Genomic DNA, 23,982 nt, shown 5'->3' with positions numbered 1-23,982 from the left:
GGCATGGCAGGGGCACTTTCTTGAACCTGTATTTTCAAATGCTTATCATCAAGCACAGGGAAGTTACCAAGCTCCCTCAATGCACTGCTCTTTGCCCCTCCCAGCACTGTTAAAAATCCTATATCATAAACTCCCAGCAGTGATGAAATCGAGTGCAGTGGATGGAGCATGCATTGCCTCATGTCAGTTTTCTCAATTCAATCTCAGAATGGAGATTTCATGTGTTAGATGTTGTAGCAGTAGATTTTTCTCAGTTCCTCTGAAATTCTGCCTGTTGTAGACCAAGGCCAGAGATTTAAATGAGTTAGTGATCACAGAAAATTCCTTGCTTAGTTCTGCTTGACAATAAATCTGATCCTGTGTTACCTCCACACTGCATTATGCTGAAAGAGCCCTTGTGATGCTGAATGTACAGATGCTACAAGTCATGTGAGCCATGGGGAAGTGGTAAAAACCCCACACAAATCCCATGGGCACAGCTCAGTCAAATGCTACATGAACACTTTCAACTGTGACTGTCTACCTCTGTACTACAGGACAAAAGGTATTTAATAGATTGTGCCTACTGCAGCTTGAAATCTGCTCCAAAATATACAAAAAGCTAACTCCATTTGGTTATAAAGCATACAAAAGTAGAAATATTAACAAATTTAGAGAAAGTGAGTAGTTTCTGGCATAGGAGAAGCTAACACAGTCCCCTGCTGGAAAAATATTGCAAAAACATGCTATTTCTATATTGTTCATCTGTCTACTGCAAACACACAGCTATCACAAGCTGCTTGACTGACAAGAGGTGGCTAGCAATACACTAAGAAAAAAATTGACTGTTTGGGCAATCTCACCAGGCCTGCATATGACAGTAGAATGGACGTTAGGAAAATGTTTGTCCTGGTTTCAACTGGGACAGAGTTCATTTATGTCTTACTAGCTGGTACAGTGCTAAGTTTTGGATTCAGCAAAATGTGCTTCCTTTCCCAGGCTGGTTAGCACTGCCATGTTTCTGGAAAGCCAGCAGATATGCCTGCAGGTGTGCACACCCACACAAATAGGGACAGATTCAGGACAGTGGATACTCCAAGTGGAAAAGAATATCACAGAAGTGAGCTCTGCCATGCACAAAGGACAGCCTGCGCATGTTCAACAGAGAAACACAGTGAGATCAGTGAGAACGTGCAGGAACTAATGGGAGCACCAGAGCAAATTTTGGACTGTGAAGACCTGCACTAAGTAATTGGTACCAAAGTTGTAACTATTCATAGTAACTCCCAGAACTGTAGCTCTTATGTCTTCCTAAGGATGCAAGAGTTAGATTTAGGCCTGGACAGTGGCTTTAAGGCAGCCACTCAAAGGCAGCCACTTTAAGACAGCCCCACAAGGTAAAATATGGCAAGCCTCCATCCCTTTTCCAGATGATGAAGCATGTCTTGCAGAGCAAATTCATCTCAAATTTCATCTCAGCATTTCTCCAAAGTGCAAACTCCCCTTTTCTGGGACCCTTTAGCATCAGCACTGTGGGACTTATGGGGTATCTACAGATACACACATTAACCCACACAACCCCTGCCTGTTTGTAGGCCCCTCACTCCCATAATCAAGGGTTACATGCTCCTTTTCCCTTCTCATAACATATCACAGTGAGCAAAGGTGTGACAGTGGGTAACAGCAAGTTCTGCACCTGAATTTCTGAGCTTGGTAGGTGTAGCAGGTCCAACAGAATGTAACTGAGACATCCCTTGAACAAGCAGGACACAGCTAAACCTCAGACAAAATGGTAGTGCCTTGAGGAACACCCATTTTAGAATGCAGCAGTGAGGGAGAAGTGCAACAAAAAGTCCTGTAAACACAGGTTGGAGAAGGAGGGGAACAAGGTGTCACAGGTGCTGGAGAAGGCTCGCCTGCAGCCTGTGGAGAACACCACAGTGAAGAAGGTTTCCCCTGCAGCCCATGGAGGACTCCACACTGCAGCAGATGCACTGAAGGAATCTGCAGACCATAGTGAGGCCTCATTGGCAGGAACTGTAGCCCAGGATGAACCCACCTTTGAGCACATCTATCCTGGAAGGACTGCCAGCTGTGGAGAAGACCAACACTGGAGGAGGGAAAAGGATGAAGGGGGAGCAGGAAAGAGGAATTGTTATAGACAGACCAAAACCACCATTCCCACCCTCCTGCACTGCTTGGTGGGGGGAGAGGGGAAGACAGGGGCAACAGAAATGGAAGAGTCAAGTTCAGCCTAAGAAGTGGGGTGGCTTAGTTTTCTTGTTTGTGAACAATAAGAAATCAGTGGTTTTTATCTCAATGCACAAGCTTTTCCATCTAATTCCTTCTCCCATCTCCTGCTGAGGGAGAGATGTAAGAGAGTGGCTGTGTGAGGGTCTGGCAGCCAGCAATGTTCAACCCACCTCAATAAAAAACATTCAAAAAGAAAAATCCCCAAAACACTTCAGGTGACAAGGAAATGACCATTTCAAATTGTGTAAAATATTCATCTTTACAGTGATGAACCCAGAGAAAAGTTGCAAAGTGAGACTTCCGAGAATAATTATAAACTGCTACAAATAAAGTCCTCTGTTCCAAGTATATCTCCTTGCTGAATTAAGCTGGAAAAAATTTATCATTTCACACCCCCAAGACGTTAGTAATCCCTTCAAATGTTTTGTCCAAAGACTAAAACCATCTTGTCAAACAAATGGCTCCCTGCACTTTCCTCAACCCATCCCACCATCTGGCATAAAGCCATACTGATGATTCTGCTACCATAAAAATCACCCCACTCCTCCCATTTCAGGCAGCACCAATCACAAAAAGTCTCTATGGCACACACATCACAAATTTCTGTCTATTCAGATAAATCATGCATGTAGATATTTTACACTCAATGCAGTTTCTAGTGTTTCCTGCTTTATTTCCTTTCACTATTTTCTGTCTTTGATCTCCTCCATTTCTTACATTACCTGAGCAGTTCAGGTTGCCATGAGAAATGAAGTGAATGTTTCTCAATGTAAGACAGTTAAGATCCTCCTCCTCACCCCTCTAAACAACCCTTGCTTTGTTGTTTTTTTTTTTTTTTTTGGCCAGGCATCAATTTACTATTATAAAAGACCGTGAAAAAGCTCTTTCAAGATAGTACAGCAGCTACTAAATTGGAGAGGTGCTTATTTATATGAATGGCAAAAAAATTAAAGCAATTTCCCTTTATCTCATAGCCCACATATTAGATGAAACATAACACGTCATAGGGTAGGGGAAAAAATTCATGGTTTAATTACAATGTAGCATAAAAGCTTTAGTAGTGGATACCAGGATATTATTGTGACATCTAAACTAGAGTTCTTCACAGACACTGTAAACAGATACTCTAAATTCCCTAAATGATTTGCATTAAAAAGGTTTATACAAAAGCAGTCAGTTATTCAATCTTTAGGATGTCATGACATGGTGAGACAAACACACATACATCAGTAAGTACAGAGAAATGTTATGCTACATTTTGGACAGTTCAGAACTGAAAGTGCTTCACATCTATAGGATAAGAAATGGCTTCATCTCCTCATCCCTAAATGATGAGAGCAAACAAACAACCCTTTAATAGGTTAAATAAACAGTGCCCCATTTATCCATGCTTATGTAAGGTTTCCAACAATTCAGAAGGTCCATGGTGACATTTACAATCTATATACACTGTAACAAATTGTCAATGAAAACAAGTTCAGGTACTTCTTGGTTCCCAAAAGTCGGAAGCTGCTCTCTGCACTAGCGACAAAAGCTACCTACAACATTAGGTCAGTTTTCTTTTCTGCCTCCTTTATTCTTTTTGTGTGTGTGTGTGTTTGTGTAAAAATTAGTCCTCCCAATCCTCCTTGAATAAAATCAGTCCCTAAGTCCTGATCATATTTAACAACTGCTTCATCCCAGTGTTTAAGGCATGTTCATTAGATGTCAATGTAGGGGTACTGTCAGAAATTATAATATCACAGGTACTAAGAGTCAGAAGATTTACATCGCAACATCACTCTTTACAATATAATGCAAAACAAATTGTTATGATGGAAGCTGTTCCTGAGTTAAAATTTGCTAAATACTGCTAAGCTTAATGTTTTCCATTTATACTTCTTCCTTTGGAATGTCCTTTCACATCTGCTCAATTGAAAATTAAAAATCACTCTGAAAATACTCTGGATGTCAAAGTGAAAATGTTAGCAAAATTCTAATTATATTGGCTTTCCCATGTCTAAATTTGGCCATGATAGTATGCATTTGCAGGGATTAGTATCACTTAGTTTTTAGCAAGGATATTTTCTAAATGTGAAGATAAATAAAACGTCGGTCCACAATTTTGTGCAAATATCAAGGGAAGATTTTGGTAACAATAATTTACAAATTTAAAGTTCTGTGAAGATATAAAACTGGTAATGTAGATGTTTTTCATTTTCTCCTCCTTTAGAATTAAAGGAAAACATTTTTGAATTGCAGGAACACAAGACACCTACAAATATATTCAGCTTCCTAAAAGAGACAATTTGTCTACTCAGGTTATGAAGCATCCATTCCCACAGAATTGTTTCTCAAGTATGCAATCATTGACAGAATTTCCTATTTAAAAAAAGCTGTTCTTGACTGAAAAAAGTGGGTAGCTTTAAAAGTAGATTTTCGTTAGATTCAAAACGTGCATTACAATTCTTACAACCCAAATCATCCTGGCTCCAACTCACTAAAGTTTGTACAAACATTTGCTGAAGTCTGAGCATTACATTTAGCAGGAGTTAAAAGAGCAGTAGAAAATTAGAATGACAAAAGGTGTGACTCAAGTCTGTGCTGTACCTGCACTTCTGACTCAACTGAACACAAACCCCTCAGAAAGCTGCACTGTCTGGAGTCAAATCCAAAGTTTGATGAAATGCATGAAAACAATGAGCTTTAACGGGATTAGTATTTTAAGTGCTTCATCTGAAGCTCACCGTTTGCAGTGATGTATCATCTCCTATCTTAAATACAAGAAACTGCAGTGATTGCACCTATAAGACTAGGGAATTAATGTTCCTTTATGTATTTTAAAATCTGTCAGCAGTGCAAATTATGAGTTACAGTACGATTAAAAAAAATCTTCCACATTTCTTTCCATTTAAATCCCAGTAGGACAGAAATCAGCAACACGCAAAGCAAAAAGGGTGGGAAACTAATGACTGCTTCCACAGTATGGGAACTTCAAAAATTATATAGTGGTATGGAAACAGAGCTCTGAATGAAGTTTGCCCTAGCCCATGTGTCTTTTGCACAAATGTTAGCTAAAATTTAATTGCTGTGATCATAAAATATAAATAGCAACAATTTATTCACATAATTCTGGATTAGATTGATTTTTTCCTTTAACAAACTGTATGATACGTTATCAGCCAGCTGTATGTTTAAGCACAACAATAGAAAATGTAGTACATAAACACCTAAAAATCACAGTCATGTAAAGCAGGCAAGTACATCAGTCTTTTGGTGGCCAAAGCACAATAGATTAGTCTGCCAAACAAGTGTATGTGAATGTAAATTGTGGGCATTAGATTTGTTAAAAATTGTTTCTACTGTCAATAAACATTTTCCTGTATTTTAATACTGTTCTTAAGGAACTGTAAACTGTTTAAAGTGACAGGTAACAGTAAAGGATTTAAATATAGTGGTAAATAGGAAAAACAGGGGTTTAAATTTGCATGTGTGGTGAGTGGGTAATTTGGAACTAATTCATAATTATCCACAAAGAACTCTGACCTTTCTTAGGTAAGACAGTACTGCCATCATTTCTAACACTTGTGACCATTATAATAACACAAGAAAAAAACCCCAACATATCAGCCCTGATAATCAATCACATATGCATTCTAAATTACAGCTATTTACATGAAAAATATATATTTAATTAAAAAGCCACTGAAAAACATGGACTTTTAGTCAGGTGCTGCACTTTCTGCAAAATGAGGTAATTTGGATGCAAACAAATTAAGTTTAGTAGAGTTCAGGATCCACAGTCTCCATGCTTAAAGTACAGATTGCTGCAGTAAATGGCTTGACTCTTTCTGTATGTTCAGAGCAAGAAATCACTAGATCCAGTTAAATCCTGTTTTATAGTGCTCTTGATGCAACACTGACTAATGTCAGAAGGCTTCCCAGCTCAGTTCTACAACTGGTCTTTCAATAGAAAGAAGAAGGGGAAAAGAAAAAGTGGTTATAAGTTGGTTTCATCCCAAGATGGATCATTCATATTCTTTAAAACTTTTCTAACAAGCTTCTCCAAGTCCTTGCGAGCTCTTTGTTCTTCTTCTAATGATTTCTTCATCTTTTTGTTATCCTGTTTAACAGAAACAGAGATATTACTGGTTGGTTTTGGGGGCTTTTAACAGATCTGACTACACATACACTGTCAATTACAAACTCTGAAGGCTCTTCCCAATGAAACTGATATTATTTGTTCAAAAGCAAAGCTTCTATTAACTTCACAAGTTACACACAGTTATTTCACACAATGCAACAAAAGCTCCCAAATGGAAACTGAGCTACTTCCTACTTGTACTTAGGGGGCCTTTATACAGCAAGTGCTAGTAACAGATGGCCACTAATCATGAATTCTTCTGCTCAAATCTGATCAATGAGGAGTAGACTATATTTGTTGCTAATGGTGAAGGGAAATGGAGCAGTAAGCACACTAAATATCCCCTGTAAGAACCTCCTGTGATTTTAACTGGTTTCAATCTCCAAAGAGCTTAAAACTTAATGCAAATCAACTTGCTTCATTAGGAATGTAAATAGTTGAAAGGAGTATCCTAAAACCAATACATTCTCTGAACAGTGTTTTGTGACTAGATTTTAAACTAGACTGATGACTTCCAGCAGTCTAAGAGAAGTTTGAATTTCAAGGAACACCATCTCTCCACATGTATATTAACAAGTGAGTTCTCACTGTTTAGTGCCATCAGGCAATATTGAAATTAATGAACAACAGGACCATAAGGATGACAGGGATCAATCCACAGGAATTCTCACATTGTTTAATCCTGTACAGGTCAAGGTGATGCTGGGAATAGTAGGGAAGCAACCAGAAGGTAAAATAACATAAAGGCCCCAAGACAAGTCTAATGGTATTTAACAAACACAGGCCTTCAATCCAAGGGTCCAACTGGACTCCCATTATCTGTCCTTTACAGACATTTTAGAAAAAGGATGAGATCATAAAACCATAGAATGAGTTGAGTTGGAAGGGACTTATCAAGATCATTAAGTTCATCTCCTGACCTTGCACAGGACACCCCAAAAATCACACCATGTGCCTGAAAGCATTGTCCAAATGCTTCCTGAATTCAGACAGGCTTGGTGACCTGGGCCTGGGGAGCCTGTTCCAATACCCAACTACCCCTTGGGTGAAAAGCCTTTTCCTAATATCCAACCTGAACCTCCCCTAACTCATTTCATGCTGTTTCCTCAAGTCCTGCCACTGGTCACCAGCAGAGATTGGTACCTGCTCCTCTTCTTCACCTCACAAGGAAGTTACAGACCACAATGAGGTCTCCCCTCAGCCTCCTCTTCTCCAGGCTGAACAGACCAAGTGATCTCAGCCCATGTGGCTTCCCCTCAAGGCCAGTCACCATCCTCATGGCCTGCCTTTGGACATTCTAACAGTTCAGTGTCTTTCTTTTATCATGGCACCCAAAACTGCCCCCAGCACTCGAGGTGAGGCCGCCCCAGCTCAGAGCAGAGCAGGACAATCCCCTCCCTTGCCCTGCTGGCCATGCTGTGCCTGATGCCCCCAGGACAGGGTTGGCCCTCCTGGCTGCCAGGGCGCTGCTGGCTCATGTTCAACTTGCCACTGACCAGGACTCCCAGGTCTCTTTCCATGGCACTGCTCTGCAGCTTCTTGTTCTCTAGTCTGTACACACAACCATGGTCTGTCACCTCATTAACTGCATTCCCTCCTGAAGTCTGTTAAGAAACTTCATTATTTGGAAAGTTTATTATTTTATATAGGAACAGATTTAAGTTAAGTCTGCCAGTTCAGGACCAGCTCAAGTGTATTGCCTGTGGAATAACAGCTATGAAAAGCTGATGGCAGCTGCTCTAGGAAAGATCCCACTTTGCACTCTGGTGTCTGCACCAACCAGGACACCATGTACTCCCAGAGAGCCTTTATCCAAAAAGCCTTTGCCAGCTCAGAGATTATTTCTGCCCCTTCTCTGGTTGGCAGCATCACAGCAGTGAACCAATAAATGCTTTTAAGAAGCGAATCCTGAATTCTTGATATGTTAGAAAATGAAATCAGGCTTTAATATGTCTTAGCTTGGAAGATGTAAGATTCTGAAGAACATCTATTTGGAAAGGCACCAGAAAAGTGAGTTGTTGCATGAAGCTCAGGAGAAGGTGACTTTTTATTTAAGGGTCATGGAGCTGTGCAGAGCCTCCATGTGAGAATAAATGTGCAGTGTGGCTGCACATTTATTCTTTTTACAAAAGCAGGAGGCCACAGGAGTATTAGTGGGCTATTATTGCTGTTTTTGTTATATGAATTGTAATTTTTAAAAGACTGCCAAATTCAGCTCTAACCTGGGATAGTCATTCTTTATATGCTGAACCCAGCAGAATTTAAGTATGCAACACATCAACTGTCCTATTTCAAGGAATATGCATGACATCCTTAGAAATACTAGGCATGGTTACAGATGGCAAAAAAAATAATCACATTTATAGCCCCAGACCTGAAGAAATTTGAACACAAATCCTTTTTACATTAACACAAGAAATTTTATCCAACTTCTGGAGTCAGAGTGGTAAGCAAATTCACATTTTGCATAGTGAGGAAAATCCAATGCTTCTTTTCACCTATACATTAAGCAAAGTCTACATGCAGATCAATCATTAACATGGTTAAAACAAGCCCTGATAAGGTGATATTTTTATTTAATCATGGTGGATATTTAGAATAAGCAACAAAAAAGCACCCAGAGCTATTGTGAAGCCCTCATTTAAAAAAAGCCATGTGATAGGCACTGAAAAGGACTCTTGTCTCTGGAAATAAGCAGTTTTAAGAACTGATCCATCAAGGTGTTCAGGTTAGTTTAAGATTGTATCATCTTAGAACTATAAATATCTGGTTCTATTTAGGCCTTTATTAGCATTCTCAAGCAACTATGATTTCTCAGTCTCTGTAATCTTACTTTGCTGGTGATACAGCACAACTGAACTTGCTTAACACTTCTACCATTTCAGAAGCTGCAACATCCAAAACCAGCTTAGCAATTCACTTCAGAGAAGCAATCCTCAATGCTATTCTCAAAAGACTGATGACAACAACAGGGAGTGCTTTTTTGGCAAATGATATTTTACTTTTAAAAGTAAATCTAGTCCAAAATTCAAGCTCATGACTGTCAAAGTGAACTTGCAAGCCATATTTAGTTTTACAACAAGCTTTCCATCTTTTCTTTCTCCATATTGCTATAAATGTAGCAAGTTACCAACCTGTCTTAACTCCTGTACTTCATCCTTTAATGCATATACTGTGTCAACAAGGCTTCTAAAATGAAAAAAAAAGATATCTGTAACAACAGTTTTCAGAAATACACATCTAAATCTATTATTAGACAAAACTGTTCAATGAAATGCAATTAAATAAAAAACACCCCACACCTAAAAGCTAATTTCAGACCTGTGTTTAAAAAAAAAACAAACCTGTCTGTAATCCTGATTTATATTCAGTAAGGCAAGGATTTGTTACCAGCTTCTGTGACAAGAAACACCTCTCAAGCATTTATGGACCTCTGCTGGTTTCTGTATTAAAGCTTTCTAGAACAGAACTGTAGTTTCACTTCCAACATACACTTTACCAAAAAAGTCAAATGACACCACAGGCTAACTAGAAGGATGACACCAATTTAACACTGAAACCTGACAGCAGTTGGAAAAATTATTTGTAAGTGAAGCACATCACTTCTTGGCATGGGTGTAATAGCTTGCACAGCATATACAAAGAAACCAGACATTTAAATGAAGGCCAGCTGCACTGAGAGGACTGGCAGCATACTCCAAACAGCTCCATTCCAGCTACAAACACACCACACACACCCTGCTATAATGGGAGACAGGAGGAGGAAGAAGAGTGCAAAGTTTACTACTTTAATTCATCATTCATTAAACATTTTCTTACTTCTCTTCTATAACAGTCTGACCATTACTTTTAGTTTCTTCTACAATAATTTTTTCTTCTTCTGGAAGCAGGACTTGAGGAGCTGATTCTTTACGGGAACCTGTTGTAAAAATAAATTACAAAGTGAGCAACTCACAAAAACCACTGGGGCATTTTAAAGATTATTCTTTCATTCACCACATGATACACCCCCATGACCAAGGTATACCACTTTCCATCTCCCCCTTCCCTCTACACATGAGTTACTGACACATTTTTTACTTTTGAAACCACAGCCTTACAACAACAAAAGGTTGTGGGACACCCCTGCCCCACTGGTGACATAACTCCCGAGCCATGGACAGGATGTTACGCTGTTCAAGGAACAGTGCACTATTCAACCATCAGTAAAAGCTGGGCAAATTCCCCACAGCAGACTGAGAAAGACATAACTGTGTTTAAGTAACAGTGATTTAAGCATCAAGGACAGATTCTGATCTCACACTGATACAAATCCAAGATATAATTCTGCTCTAAGCCCATTAATCTGTCATTAAGGAGCAGAATAGCGATATCAAATGACACAGCAATTAAAGAAAAAGAAGTAAAAACCCTTTTCCCCAAAACACTGTAAGCTCTCCACTTTGTGTGTGCACACATATACATGCAAATACTCTTACAGACAACCTTTTAGTCCTACAATACATTCCTACCAAATGACACACACTCTTTGTATTTAATAGGTGTTTTAAAAAGCACTTCATGGTTTGATGATAAAAACTCAAAGCATTCCAACATCTTCAAAACTTTTTCCACATATTACAATTTATAACATCAAGATAAAACATATAGATTATAAAAATGTAGTTCTGACTAGAAAAGCCACAACTCAGAAATGTGCATCCACCCATAATTCTATAAACATTATTCAATCTGGCTGCAACAAATTAAAAGGGTTTTTTTTAAGGTCTGTAAATAAATTGGTGTCTAAGCATTTGTTCAGAATTCAAACACTGCAGATAAAGCACTGAAGTTCTTACATTTTTCAACTAAGACATCAGTTATAACAAACAAGGTACACCTGTCACAAATTCACTGTAGTGAGCTTTCCTTAACCAGGAATTTCTCAAGTCTCATACAGTTGTAACTGATAACTTGGTACTACAGAGCACTTGCCTGCCTAGAGAAATCAGTTGCTGAACAGCTACTTTGTGCTAGCAGCACTTTTCTTTTAAGGTTCATGGTAAAATACAAAATATAAACAAACAAAAAAAAATGTTGAATAAATCACACTCATTGCAAAATATTAACTTCCCAAACAGCTGCAGTCTTGAATTCTGAACAGTTAGCTTGTAGGGATCCTATCTTAGCTGTACATGTTTAGCTATTTAAATTATTTTAGCAAACAATGACAAATATCTTTAATGCAGAAAAAAGTTTCCTTAAGCTTACAGTAAAGATCTAATGTATCAGTATGTGATTGTCAAAATTATATAGACTAAAGAGAACAGCAGATTTGAGAAAGAATCTTGTCCTCAAAAGCTGTAAATTCTTCTTACGGAGCGAAGAAATCTTTTAAGGATTAATACACTTCCATTTATTTTCCAGGAGGAACAACCTATAAAACAAACACATCCAAATTCTGTAGGGAGCTCAAGGACACTTCCCTGTTTTTGCTGTCAGTCTCTGTAAAAAGCTCTCTTATGTTTATTTCAGTTAATTGCTTACTGCTCTGCTTTATTAGCCTGGCAGCTAACACAGAACTGAATTAAATGTTGTATTAGGAATTAGTTGGCAGCAGCTGCTACCAGAGTACTGCATTTTGGGTCTCTGTACTGATGTGGAGCACACCTCAGCCCAGCACAGGCCAAGGAGACACTGACCAAGGGGAGAGAACTGGCACGGGTTTCTCACCCGTGACTCCCATCACCCAAATGGAGCACATGTTCTTCCCTTTGTACAGAGCTGCATCCAGCTACCAGCCTGGGCAGGGTAATGGGTCCTTGCAAAGCACAAATAGCATGGAGGAGACAGCTTGACAACAAATGTCCCAGCTGTTCAGTTATACACACATGCATGTGAAGCAGATGTCTGCAGCAGCACATCCCGATGGAAGTACAACAGAGCACAGCACACAACACTGCACAGACACACAAAGCATTTCACCAACAACATGATACACACAAGGAGACCTCACACTACACAAACACACCCAATGGAACACTGCTGCTGTCAACACTGACCTTCCTGTGCCACAGGACAGTAACCACTGTGGAACACAAGTTCCACTCTTGCCTTCACTGCTCCAATGCCCTGGGTTATACAAACCCTTATTTGTAAGTCAGAACTCTTGCTGCTCCTATGGTTCATACTTATGTAAAAACCCCCACACTTTCTCCTTGATCGTGGTTTGGGTTTTGTGAGCTTTGGAGGGTTTTTCTTTATTGTGGATTTTTTTCCTAAACCCTACAAGCACATGCTGAGTATCAAAGGTACAAACACACAGCACATCTATCCTGCCACAAAGGATCCGGTCATCAAATGAGTACATGCACAATAACATCAGACATGAGGTGTCAAGTTCTAAAGGCAAAAGAAAGCGAGAAAGCTACTTCAAAATCCTGCTTTTCTGCACCACTGATGCCAGCAGCTTTTTTTTAAGGTTTTTTGGGGGGGTTTTTTGGGGGTTTTTTTGGGTTTTTTTTTTGCAGTTACACATCTGGAAGTAACTTCAAGCAGAGTCCTCACTGGCACTCAGCAATATCCCCTAAATTCCACCTTGTGCAATCATCAAGTTCTTTAGGCCTACCCCCTGTGGAAACATTTCCCTCTGCAAAAGCTACAGCTTTAGGACACAAAGAGAGGGTTGTGTTACAGTACAGTGGGCACTTCCCACTGAATTAATGCTGAAAGGACAGTCTGGGAAGTTTGTACACTCAGATAATCCCGAGCACCTTTAAGAAATACTCCACATTTCCATGAAATAGGGTGGAAGGACCAAATTAATTTAGTTTGCCATATCTGCTACTCCTCAATTCTAAGCACCCAAGTTTCACATTGTATTTTATTACAAGACACTGTTCCAAGTCAAAAAGGCCAAATGACTATATTTAAATTAACCTCAACTGCCCAATTCACCTTGAGACAACATAACCAGAAGTACTAGTCAGTTAGCTTGTAGGGGTTTTTCATGTGGGGATTTGTTGCTGGTTTTTTGGTTTAGTTTGGGTTTGGGGGCTTGTTTGTTTGATTTTTTTTTTTAAGATGGACACCCTGCACCACAAGCTACACAAAACAGGGTTTCATTTGGTTTGGGTTTTTTTTTTTTGGAGGGGGTGGGTATTGAAGGAAGTAAGGTAGATAGGAGGAGAAACTATGTTTGACAAACCCAAACAATTATTTCAAGATTAGCAAGCAAATATCAAGGCCAAGTAAGTTGCCATAACTTCTCAATAGGGAACTCTTAAAACCAGGGTCTTGGAAGAATGACCCCACTGTTTAGAAGTCTGTTGAGTAATTAAAGCAAACAACTGACCACTACAACCATGAGGCAATTAAGTTTGATAAATTAAATTCCATGATAAAAAATAAAGCTATCTATTCAATATCAATGCCTCTCAGCACTAGAGTGGAGAATAAATAATTACAATGCTTTTTGACAAAACCATACTCTAAATTATAGGTTTAGCAAATTTAGCCTCCAGAGTAAAGCCAGCAACAACACAGCCCACCTAACATTCGGAGAAAGGCTACAAGCCTTTGCAATACCCCTTACATAATGTGGTAGAACACCTGAAATACAAGAATAGGCCTGTAAGGAACAGCCCCCTACTTTTGGTTTTCAGTGTCTGATCCCCTTTCCAGCTAAATCAATGAGTCTAAAACAAGCCAGCAGTTCTGAGCATTTCGATAAATAAGGAAAGCTGGAAGCTGTTTGGGTATTTCCATGGTTGAAAGACTTAACTAAAGTTCAGTTTATACCTGCCTAAAACTGGTAGAGTGTCACTCCTTGCCCTGGAGTATGGTCTTAACACCAAACCAGGAAGAGACTACAGCAGAGACTGAATGTCACAGAGGCTCTCACTGATGTCTGTTTGCAATCCTAACTCACAGCCTCAGCCTTTCATTCACTCTCCCCCAAAAGGAGCATGACATCTTACAAAATGGTTGACACAGAGTCAACCCCCCTGCCATGGGCAGACACACCTTGCCCTAGACCAGGCTGCTCAAAGCCCCATCCAAACAGGCCTGGAGCACTCCCAGGGATGGGGCATTCACAATTTCTCTGGGCACCATGCTATTTTTATATGGTACCATCCTGGCTCCTGACAGAAGCCAGGCTTCAGAAAGAGCTGTATGGGTAAACAGCCTGGTCCTTTGTTTTGAATCATTTAGCAGACAAATATGAAGGCAGTTCAGAAGTTTTGCAGAAGGGAAGTAAGAAAAGGGGGATGAAATTCAGAAACCTTTCTGCTTTAACTGGATATTAAATCTCTGCCTGTGTCCAAAGACCATGTCTGTCCAGGAACCATTTAAGCAAAGAGAAAAATGGAGGTGGTTGTTCACATCATCTGCTTAAAGTAGCTAATTTCAGGGCATCAGTTAGAAGACAGCTCTCCCCAGTGAACCAAGAACAGCTTCCTCCAGCTGGCGAAAGGGAGGAGAAGGCTCATAGAAGACTATGAGTGTCCTAATTTAAGGTATGGAAGTCAGATGTGTGGGCATGGTGGTAATTTCAATAAGTTCACAGCATTATCTGAGGCCATGAGCAAAGGCTCTGTTGCACAGCTTTTAAGTACTGCTGTTTTCTTCACACCTTTACTGTGATTAGGAGAGGTAAGGAGGGGAACAAGGCAGGGATAAAGGTGAAAAATTTGAAACAGTACTTGTAAATATACCATTCTCTTTTTCAACAACTTCACAAGCTAAGAAGCTCTCAGAAATTAAATTTACTAGAGTTTCAATGACAGGAATGTGACTTGCCACTGAAAAACAAGTGTGTGCATACACAACTGTTCAGATCCATCATTGACCACTGGCATGTACAGGCATGTACTTTTCCTAGTGAAGCAAATGTTAGACAAAAAAAATTACTTGTCATTTTAAATATTCAGTGTGTCACTGCATTTGTTATATTAAATATGTTAAAGCACATGAGCAGACCTGCCAAATGAACTTTCTCTCAATAAATTTTTCATGAGGTCCTAATACAAACAATTCTAAAAATGCTGCTCCCAGACTCTGCATGTGTTGAGATTTAAAAATTGGAAAAATCTGTGCTACAGATCTGCCAAAATCAAAAGGGTATCCTTTACTATCTTTGTAAAGAAAACACAAATCAGAAGCCAAATATCAGCTAAACTTTAGTTCACTGTATAAGATATACCATTGTTTGCAAATTCTTGGGAATATTAAAAAAGGTTTGGGCATGAAGTTTTGTCTTTTTTTAACTAACAGAGAATCACAAACAGGAATAAAACCCACATGACTCAGATGACTGATTTAGGCAGTTTACAGCAATATGCTTAGATGAGTAAAATGGAAACAATTAAAGTAGCCCAAAATATAACTTCATATGTAAGTGTTAGTCATGTAAGAACAGAATGAATAGTTTGAGAAGACAGACACCATCTGAAGACATGGGAGATCCCTAAGACAACATTTGGAAAGAGCTACTCCACCAGCCTGTACTTCCCTAACCAATGCAAAAACTTCCAAGCCCATGGCTGCAGGACTAGAGCTGCCACAATCATAGCAAAACAAAGTTATGACCTTTTATTAGAGTGGGGCTGTTATTAAATTTATTCTGATGTAAACATTTTAGCACACATATTGGCTTACTGATTTGTTTAAATTCACTCATATGTAAGTAAATTTTAAGCAGAAACACTAAAGATAACTCTTGCTTTTAAAATAAAAATGTTGTCATATTAAATCATGAAAACACATAAGGTTATATACACCCTTAGTATATTAATAACATTTCTTTCTGGCAATAGGACCTGCAGAAGTAGATTTTAGATTGTTCCAGTAATTCAGCCCATGCTTCTACTGAGAATATACCAACAAAAAAGACCCCCACAAAAAAACAAACAACAGAAAAACCACACACCAAAAAAAAAACCAAAAAAAAACCAACCAACCAACCAAAAAAAAAAAAGCCAAAAAAACTAAAAGGACTAAAAGGAACAAAATAAAATCAATTTAACAGGAGAGGGAGGCAACAGAAAAACAATCTATAGATGGCAATGTCTCTGAAATTATTTTTACAAAAAAGAGGATATAGAAGAATACATACTTCCCATTACATTGAATTTCCTGTAGATGCCAACTACATTAAACAAAGATTACACACTTATGTCAAAAGAGGTCTTTCATGTCAGCATTTGATTCCTCTGGGAAGAAAGGAGGAAGAGAAAGGAGGCATAGGGAGAAGAGGATGTGTTAAGTTACAAGTTCTGCTGTCCTTTCCCCCTGTGTAATAATTAAATATTAAAGTCACAGTCTAGCAAATGCAAAATTTATTTCAACTGTACATAACAGATGTCCTTTTCATATAAAACAAAACACTTAATTGATATATGCAACCACAAACAATAAGCATACTGTACAGTACAATGAAACATTCAGATATACATCCATTTTGCATTTTCCAAAGGCAGTCACCTACTAAAGATGGCTTCTCCCATTCACAAATGAAGTGCACAATATATATTACTCTTTCTATGTTTTACGTCACTATATACACATTACTGTGTTTTGGCAAGATTATGCAAAACACCCAATCAATACTGGCTGGCTTCAGCTTATGGTAAGTACTAATTTATATGGAAACACTGCATAAGCCATGAGAAGAGGGCCTGACAATGGCTTGAACCTACCTTCCAATTCAGGTTCTCCATCCTTCCAGTGTATTTGTAACTGTACACATACAATTTACAGAATTGCATAAACATAAGGTACTGTTATTACCATGACTAAAGTTCCACAAAAATAGAAACACTGAACCTTTGGACTGAATACCATCATTTCCACATTTGTCCTTTTTTTTTTGTTTCAAGCATTTTGCATTAATACTCCTGATCAGTTCACAATAGTTTACAGCCTGTAACATTGAAGATGTAGAACGGTTTTAAATGTGCTGTGATGTTAATATGAGAATACACAATATGAGAGATCCTAATTATGATAGTGCCTAATGACATAAATGCTACAGTAATTAATGGTGGTAAACTGTCAAAGCTTTGGTGCATAAAAAGTCAAAATCTTCGGATCTGTATAACAAAACTTTCTGTGTGATAAGGAAAGTTCAAGTGCAACAACTGTATTACAAACTCATATTTACACTATATAACATGAAACAGACATAAAAGAATTATCATTTATCCAGTGCAGAAAACATTATTCAACTAGAACACCACATCATAAGAAACAGGGCAAAAAACAATCTGTACTTTCCATATATGTTAAAAAAACAAAACAAAAAAACTTGAAAAGAAGAAGGGAGTGAAGTGGGTTACAAATGTGCTGTGAAATGATATGGAGCACATATACTTAGTTCATTTCTCTAAGCAAGACTCCTCCATTTGCAAAAGGTTCAACATACACAAGTTCCTGGTCATTACATTAATATATGACCAGCAGTAAAATGCACCCCTGAAAACTCTCCTTGGTAAGCACTACTGCTTTTGTTAGTCACATTACAGAATGCCAACAACAGTGAGAGAGGATAAAGCAGGGGATCAAACAAGACTGAACGTAAATTGAAGACATGAAATGCCTTGAAACATCTTCTCCACACTGACCACCTTCAGAAATCATGCACTCCTAGCAATTGCAACTTTCTGATCACGTAACCCACAGAGAGGTATTGATTACCTTTTAAATAGTGTGATCAAGTTCCCAGGCTGCAGTTAAATTTCATCACAATTACTCTGAACTTGTTCATAGAGTAGTATCTGAACACTGGATAACATGCTTCTGTGAAAAGTGATAAGGGTGTTGCACTTGGGAACCCTGGCAAAACTGAGAACTGTTTCTGTCCTTTCATCACTTTCATCACACTTTTTCCTAATGCTTACAAAGATTTGGAAAACATGCCATTTTTGTTTTGATGCCAATTACTTTCACAACAAGACAGAGCACACACACACACAGTTCACCCCAGCAGTGCCCCAGGGGCAGGTTTGAGACCTTCAGCTGTGCACAGCATGTCACAGTTCTCTGAAAAAGCCAACATGACTGTAAGTGAAGAGCTGCTGCTGAAAACAAACCTGCTTATGAGAGAAGTTACAAGACACAATAAAATCTGTCACAGACATGCTCCAAACAGTACAACCCAAAAGCCAAGCATTCTATTATTCAGAACTTCAAGCAAGCCAATTTGATCACAGTTGTACCTAGAGTTTCAGATGCTGAACACTGGAGCCTCCATCAGGGGAATCATTTTCCTCTCGTCTTTTCAAGAAGAATGGTCAATTGAGAGTTGACAGTTGTGTATTTTAACAGGCAAGTAAACATCTAAACCCTGCTTTCTGCCACACTACTGCACACAGTAAAGTGACAGTATGACCACAGGCAACATGAGAGTACCAAAACACTGCATGTAATGAGCATGGACTGCCAGGTTTTCATGACAATTGCTGGACTGGGGTGGGGAAAGAGCAGCAAGGTCCTTCATATAAACGTTTTAAGCAATGAGCAAAAGACAGCAGTATAAAACCAGAAACTTTTATGGATTAGCAAATGCTCTTCCAAACAAACAGGCCAGATATGTGAATATCTGAATGATTTTACTGCTCTTGAACTGCTTATTTTTAAGCTGCATTTCACTTACTCTACCAGCTATGTTTTTTGTTAATAATATATAGAAAATCCAACCACAACCACTAAGGTATTTCCATATAGCTGGCACTCAGCTCTCAAACCAGTATGGCTTCAGTACAAAATATAAAAATATGCTTATCCAAAATAAAAAGAAAATAAAGGACCTGTTACTACACTGACCAAGTCAAAAGAAAAAAAAGACCATTCAGAGCTACAAATTAACATCTGTCAGTTAAAAAAACCCTCAAGAAGTATCATCCTTAACAGGATATACACTTTTTAGAATGACTTATTTGTACGTGTACTGAATTGACAATAGAGCCTTCCACCAGGTATAACTGAAGTTTCAGGAGCTCCCTCAGAAGTTGTTAAAATATCACATTAAAGAGACAAGGAACAGCAAGAAAACATCTAAGAAAAGCAGGCTGTGATACAACAAGCATTTGTTAAGAAAAAGCTCAGAAGTGCATTAGTTCTGGTGAGAGATATATGAGCAACAGCTCTTACGAGATGTAGACCCCATTCTGTAACTATGGGCTGTCCATATACTGTCATAGTCAGAGTCTTCTGAGAGGTCTGAAGGCTCCAAACGAGAAAGGCTACTGCGACGACCCAAGGAGTCTAGACTTGATTGGTCATCATCAGCCAAGACGTGATTATGCATCAGGTCAGTGCCTTGCCATGCTAAGGATGTATAGGTGAAATGAAATGGTGGATGTGGATAGGCAGAGGTGGGATGAGGAGGAGAACGTAAGGAATAGCCACAACCAAACACATGAAATAAAAGCAAAAAGGTGATGGGAAGAGAAGGAAAAGAGAAAATATTGTTAAAAAGGCACCAAAGTTGGTTTTTTTCTTTTTTTTTTTCAAATTTGTTTGGGGTTCAGGTATAAATTACACTCAGCACATAATGTTTGAACGGTTACAATACAATTTTGAAGTGGTTTTTAAGTTTCTAGGCAGTCTCAGTTGAGAATTTTGAGTAACAAAATATTGTTTGAAAGTGTAATTTTTTGAAGAGGAAGTCAGGTTCTTTTGAAATACAGAGTCAGTTCTGGTCTGGGGAGGATTTGACTGGGCACAGAGCAGTAAACAAACACAGTAAGCCAGCATGATCCAGCACCAATGTGAAAAGCAACAGCCCCTTCCCCATCACGTATCTGTACCTCATCCTTTCCCTCCCTTGCAATGACACAGTCTTTTGTACAGCTGCTTCATGAGCCAGGTCAGGAAACAGCTTCAAATGAAAAAATCTTTTGTAGGGTTAGTTTTTTCAAGCAGGTAATTTTCCCACCAGCTCACAACACAGCCAACAGAAGTGCTCGTGTCACCACTGTGAAGAGGAAAATGAAGGGGGAAAAAGAAAAGCAAAGGTTCTCATGCAGAGCAGGGCTGCTGATTACTAAATCAGCAGCAACATCTTGCACGCCAAAAATGTCAAAGCACATTTTTTTCTGTGCCCATACCTCTTGTTATTTGTTAAACCATGTGACAAATTAACTTACAGAAAAACATGGCCAAGAGCCTAAGAGTGACACAGCCTAGCCCATTCTGACCCCTCACACACCTCTTCCTACATGCCCAAGTCCATCCCCCCAGTTCAATATCTTTAGATCTCTAGGGTCATTGGTCAAACATAGTAAGGACAGGTTTTTTATTTTTTCAAGGCCTGGCAATACCCAAGGATTGAAGCCACATAAGTGGCCATGTTATGAGCCACCATACACATGATATCACAGAGGATTTTAAGTCTTCATTTGAAGCAGAAATGCAAAATAAGCTCAGTGTACAAAAAGCATGAGAAAGTCAGACTCTGCTCTTTCATTTCCATCTACCTACCCAAATTAAATCCCACTTTTTCCCACCCAAAAAACTGATAAAAAGCTGCTCTGCTCCCTCTAATACCACACCTTACCAGTTTGCACTGGTGCCATAGCTCAGCTGTACTGACACTGCCAAAAGCAGCAGATTAAGGTGCAGCAGGGGAATTATCCAGTGAGTGCTGTCAGGGACAGGCAGAATATTAACTGGGAGGTAAGAATGGAGTATGTAAAAGCCAGCATACCTCACAGATGACAGGCAACTCTCTCATTCTATTATTCTACACTGACTACTGCTCCAACAGAAGCAATTTCAGCTTTATTGGTTCTTCCCCCATTTCCAACTCCAGTTTACAAATGGACCTTCTGAAATCTAGTCTTAGGTGACAACACTATGCTTTCCAAACAAAGCAGCTGTGTGCCTAATCAATAAAAAATTGTTTCTTGCTACAATTAAGAGCAAATAAAAGAGCTGACTTCTGATGTATGCAATGATACCCACAGCACTATGTATATTTCTTAAATATACATAGACAGGAAAAATAGGCAAGCAAAAAAAAAAAATCATATCCACTTCATATCTGCACACACACACTACTGTGCAAGTGCAAATGTTTTCCCAACCATTTCTTGTCACGTTATCCTTGGAAATAACAGAACACAGTTGAGGTGTTTAAACAGCAATCATCTCCTTTGATTTTGTTTGGAACAACAGTATATCTTCAGAACTTTGAACTCATTCATTCCCTTTATCCAATTAAACACACTACTGTAATGACTGTAGGACTTTAAAAAGATTAGTATTAAAAAAATAGTAGCAGTAGCTGATTTCATTATCTTGGAGATCTACAGTTCATTAAGACAGAAAAGTTAAAATTAGGGCTTTTGTTGTTATTTGAGAAGTTTTTACAGTCTAATATAATTACTATATTCCAATTGTAAGTTACATAAGAATTCAAAGTAGCTGTGTTTTTTTTCAAGGTGGCAATAGCAAATAAACATGTATTAGGAAAATTCAAGAACTAAGTCAGCAATTGTGTTTTAAGACTTCAACTGTCAGCACAAAGTGCTTTTGCTGGGAAGCAAAACAGGCCTAGAGCACTGCAGGCAGCAGTAAGAGTGATTAATATTGCAAAATTTAAATATCTTTAATGGACAAGAAGTTATGATGTCCAGCCTTCTAGTTCCAGCAAAACCAGCCAAGTACCTCAAATTCATTATACTGTGTTCCAAGGATCTCCAAATTAAATTTGTATTCAACAGTGCAAAAAGGACAAACGCAACAGCATTTTCTCCTTCCTTGTGTAAATGGAACACATGCTGGTGGACTCCCCTGCTTTGAGCAACGTTTTACTTACAATACAGAGGAACTCCACATGGCAACCTTGATTTGGATTAAATGAAGTAGGACCCCAGAGGCACGTTACAGGCTTTCAATATGCTAGGTATTGATCTGAGAAACTAAAAATGGCTTTAAGCAACACACATCTGAGAACAATTTCTCCTGAAATTATGAGACGGGATTAAAATTTGTAATTAATACTAAAAACAACTAGTGGCAATAAAAATAAGAAATTTTTATAGGTCTAGGTTACTTTTCCATGGACAAAGTCTTTGTTGAACAGAACACAACAAAAATACAGTCCTCCAAAATTACAATGACTTCTTCATTCCTCCTACTTACCAGCTTCTTGAAATTTATCCAAAAGCATACTGATTAGCTGTTATATTCAGTTCAGACACCTCTTATTCATTGGTAAAGCTTTAGTACAATTGTAAACCATGACAAGTAGCTACATTTGGGGTTTTGTTGTTTTTGATTGTTTCAAAATACTGAAAAAATGATAGCCTCTAACCATGGTCCTTGGCATCCTGGCATTGATGTTAAATCAGAAACAGGTTATTATTATTTGCAGGTCCAGCTTGCTATTTGCAAAGGATGGAGAATATACAGGACTCTCGTTTGCAAACTATCTTATTGGTATTTTATTAGAAAGTACTGAAATGGGTAGAAATGGCTAACTTACTTGAATTTAATGTCTGACGTGTTTTGGCACTTGTGCAATATGCTTCAATGACTTTAAGAATTTGAGCATCTTCTTCTAAAGCAGCTGTACCTAGAATCAATGGGAAAAACAGAATTTTAAACATGGGCATGTTTCTTAATATAGAAAAGCCTTTGTAAATCAGTACAGTTCAGTTGAGTCCAGAGTTCAGCCTAATCAACCATTTAAAATTATTTTAATCATACCATTTAAAAAATCAAACTTCAATGAACAAAAGTAATAGTCTAAAAAGACAAATACTATTTTGAAATGCTTAGAAACAATTCAATTCAGAGTAACCACTCACACACTCAAGATATTTTCTGAGCATCTTATATTGTACAGAACGTGTTTTGGAGTGTGAGGACTCTCATACTAATCCAGTCATTTTACTGAAAAATCCCTATATATTGAAGTTATTATAGAAACACACAATTCAATATGCATCCTATTCCATTATTTAATCAACAAAATAAAGAAACAGAATATTAATTCACGGAAAACATTTTAAAAATTTCTTGCATTTGTATATATATATATATATATTAAAAATCAGATTTACTCGCCTAACAGCACACAACTGAAAACAGAATTCAAATTAACAGCATAACTTCAGTGCAGCATGCAGAGGGAACATGCTGCTATCATGTACATATATCTGTGGAAAGTGACTACTCTAAACTATTCAGACTTCAACAGAAATAGCACTACTGAACAAATTTAACTATTCAAGCTTAACATGGCAAAGGTAAGCTTTACCATTTTCCAAAAGGTAAAGCTCCACAGCGAATCTCATTGGGTGACTCAGTAAAAATAGTGTCAAATTGTTCACTCACAATAGAGTGAACCTCTACCTCTACCATTATTACTTCAGATTAAAGCAGAAGTCTATGTGCAATAAAAGACAATTTGTTGTTTTAAAAGCATTTTTCCTCTTTTCCCCTGTGAAATAACTAGGTTTGAAGATTTCCTGCTACACGAATCTGAGAAGCCTTCAACATCAAAATGCAGTTGTATTCTTTGCCAGCCAATGCATCCTGTTGGGTTTCGTGATTTATTATCACCAGAACAAAGCCAACTTTCCAAACATTTGTTGGGACAAGCTAGCTACTGCAGAAATTATCTTGACCCAATATAA

General features: G+C 38.3%; 1 protein-coding gene across 3 annotated transcripts in view; it reads right to left on the bottom strand.

The window, feature by feature from the left end:
- Window positions 1-3,239: 3,239 nt before the first annotated feature.
- The window catches only part of ARHGEF7 (Rho guanine nucleotide exchange factor 7), a 70,620-nt gene continuing 49,877 nt past the window's right edge, over window positions 3,240-23,982 (bottom strand). For 2 of the 3 annotated variants that reach the window (XM_031056196.1, XM_031056197.1), the window contains 5 exons: window positions 22,827-22,916; window positions 19,487-19,663; window positions 10,175-10,274; window positions 9,490-9,544; window positions 3,240-6,334 (listed from right to left, as the gene is read on the bottom strand). In XM_031056196.1, coding sequence (XP_030912056.1) covers window positions 6,212-6,334; window positions 9,490-9,544; window positions 10,175-10,274; window positions 19,487-19,663; window positions 22,827-22,916 — 545 coding nt within the window. In that variant the 3' untranslated portion in view covers window positions 3,240-6,211. The remainder of the gene's footprint in view (window positions 6,335-9,489; window positions 9,545-10,174; window positions 10,275-19,486; window positions 19,664-22,826; window positions 22,917-23,982) is intronic. The other variant, XM_005419965.3, reaches the window with a different exon arrangement.

The sequence above is a fragment of the Geospiza fortis genome, unplaced genomic scaffold, assembly GCF_000277835.1.
Source record: "Geospiza fortis unplaced genomic scaffold, GeoFor_1.0 scaffold192, whole genome shotgun sequence".
Lineage (NCBI taxonomy): Eukaryota > Metazoa > Chordata > Aves > Passeriformes > Thraupidae > Geospiza > Geospiza fortis.
This window is presented reverse-complemented; position numbering and strand designations above follow the sequence as displayed.